The sequence below is a fragment of the Geospiza fortis genome, unplaced genomic scaffold (assembly GCF_000277835.1).
Source record: "Geospiza fortis unplaced genomic scaffold, GeoFor_1.0 scaffold130, whole genome shotgun sequence".
NCBI classification, from domain to species: domain Eukaryota; kingdom Metazoa; phylum Chordata; class Aves; order Passeriformes; family Thraupidae; genus Geospiza; species Geospiza fortis.
In genome coordinates, this window is record NW_005054300.1 from 7,936,748 (window position 1) to 7,938,752 (window position 2,005).

The 2,005-nt window shown below is 41.6% G+C and overlaps 1 protein-coding gene across 3 annotated transcripts in view; it reads left to right on the plus strand.

The window, feature by feature from the left end:
- EXOC6 (exocyst complex component 6) overlaps positions 1-1,792 on the plus strand; it is an 88,994-nt gene extending 87,202 nt beyond the window's left edge. For 2 of the 3 annotated variants that reach the window (XM_005416444.1, XM_031062305.1), the window contains 2 exons: positions 173-184; positions 664-1,792. In XM_005416444.1, the coding sequence (XP_005416501.1) occupies positions 173-184; positions 664-796 (145 nt within the window). In that variant the 3' untranslated portion in view covers positions 797-1,792. The remainder of the gene's footprint in view (positions 1-172; positions 185-663) is intronic. The other variant, XM_031062300.1, reaches the window with a different exon arrangement.
- Positions 1,793-2,005: the final 213 nt, after the last annotated feature.

Sequence of the window (2,005 nt, forward strand, 5' to 3'; positions counted from 1 at the left end):
TCGGCCGGCCTGCGGGCGGGCAGGGAGGGCAGGGTGAGCAGGGCACGTTACCGGCAGCGCGGTACCAACCTGCTTGTAAAAACCGCGTCAAGCAAAACACGCTGCGGTTTAAATACGCTTTCTAACAGTGTTTTCTCTCCTCTCCTGCCTGCGATGAAAATGTCTTTTGCAGAGTTCACAGAGGGTATGTATCGCATATGTTGTTACAAAATATTGCTTCTGTAACTTACTTAATTTCCCGAATTTCGTTTTTATATCCGTTGGTATGGGAAATCAGCAATATAGATGCCCCTTATTGATGGTGAACAAAATTCACCCATGCACTCAATCTGAATTTACCATGGAAGCAGATGATACTAACGGGTTATCTGACTTGTTTCTCTCCTAAGGCAATTGGTAGGATCAGGGGCCTGCTGAAGGGGTATTTGCTTAATACTTACAGGTTATTTGTGAAGTAGTATTTGTTGAAATGAACACATTCTGCACTTCTGCATTGCAGAAGTTTAATTTAAGAACACATAGTGAACAGGTTTTGTAATCTTTCCGTTCTTATTAGCAGAAAGATCAAAAGAAGAACAGTAGTAAACCAATCTAAATAGTCAGATTTTTCCTTTTCAATTTACGTTTCTCATGTGTTTGTCATTTGCTTTTTTATTTCTCTAGAATGAAAGACTCCAGCAAAAAGAACAACATTTTTGCTCAGTTCAGGAAGAATGACCGTGACAAGCAGAAGCTAATAGAGACTGTAGTAAAGCAACTTAGGAGTTTAGTGAACGGCATGTCCCAGCACACATAGGCCTCTTAAATCGACAGTATCTCATCACATCAAGAGGTGTTTCTTATCCACTATTTCTACTAAGCAAATGGTGATACCAGTTAGGACTTCTGTTTGACCGAGAAAAGGAAAAATGCAGTAGATAGATTGTACACGTAGTCTTCAACAAACAAGTCTTTGTATGTATTTTTAATGGGTCAAATACTATTTTGTATATTGTAAACAAATGGTGAAAAATGAGGTTGTACAATAAAAACCAGCGCAATCGTATTGTACATGGAACTGCTGAACTGTAAATATGTTATTTAAATATCTGCAGATATGGTGTCCAAAATTTTGCGCCGAGTAGGAATTGAGAAATGATCCCTTAGTTGCTGTTTTCTGCTTGAATCCTAATTTAAAGTTTTAAAGCTTGAGATACTTGTGTTTCAGGTGCTGCTTATTGTTTTCCTGCATTAAATGTATATTAGCCCTAAAATGATTGGACATAATTTTGTATACCAGGTTTTGTAGTCTGGAGGTATGAAAAGGTCTTCTGATTTTTAGTACCTTTGAAAACTACCCGAGAACTAGACTTGATATCTATTTAGCATTAGGACTTACAGGCTTTGTTCTCCAAAAGGGTTTAATCTTGAGGTTGTGAATGTAAATAACCATTTGATTTCTTTATAATGTGACATGTTGTTTTGTTTTGGTTTTGTTTCTCAGGGTTACTATTTCTAACTGTACTTTTATAAGATCTCGGGTTCTTTATCCCAGGTTGCAGTAAGGAATAAGTTTGCCGCTGTTGTTTTCGTGCCGCATTTGTTTGTTAGTTTGCGCTTTCTCCTGCCAGCCCTATCCCAGCGATTGGAATTTTGTCCCACTACCGGTCTCTTTGCACTGTCCCCTCCTGGCTATTTTAGACATTTAAGAGAATGTCTAACAAATACAAACCAAATGGAACGTGTAAAAATAATGTACATTTCGCTGTATTTTTAAGTTATTGACGGTCTAAATACAGTAATATAAACCTCACCCGTATTCCTGTTTAATTTCACACACGGGAGCACACCTCGGAGCCGGTTTCGCGGGACCTGTGCAGGTCCCGACTCACTGGTGATTTTCCCCCGGGGAAGGCGGCCGGGGATCCGCGCGGCCCCGACGGCGGGGTGCGGGCCGGGAGCGCTGCAGGGCCGCCCCGACTGCCGCTGCAGGCCGGGAAGCTGGGGGCGGCGGGGCCGGCGGCGC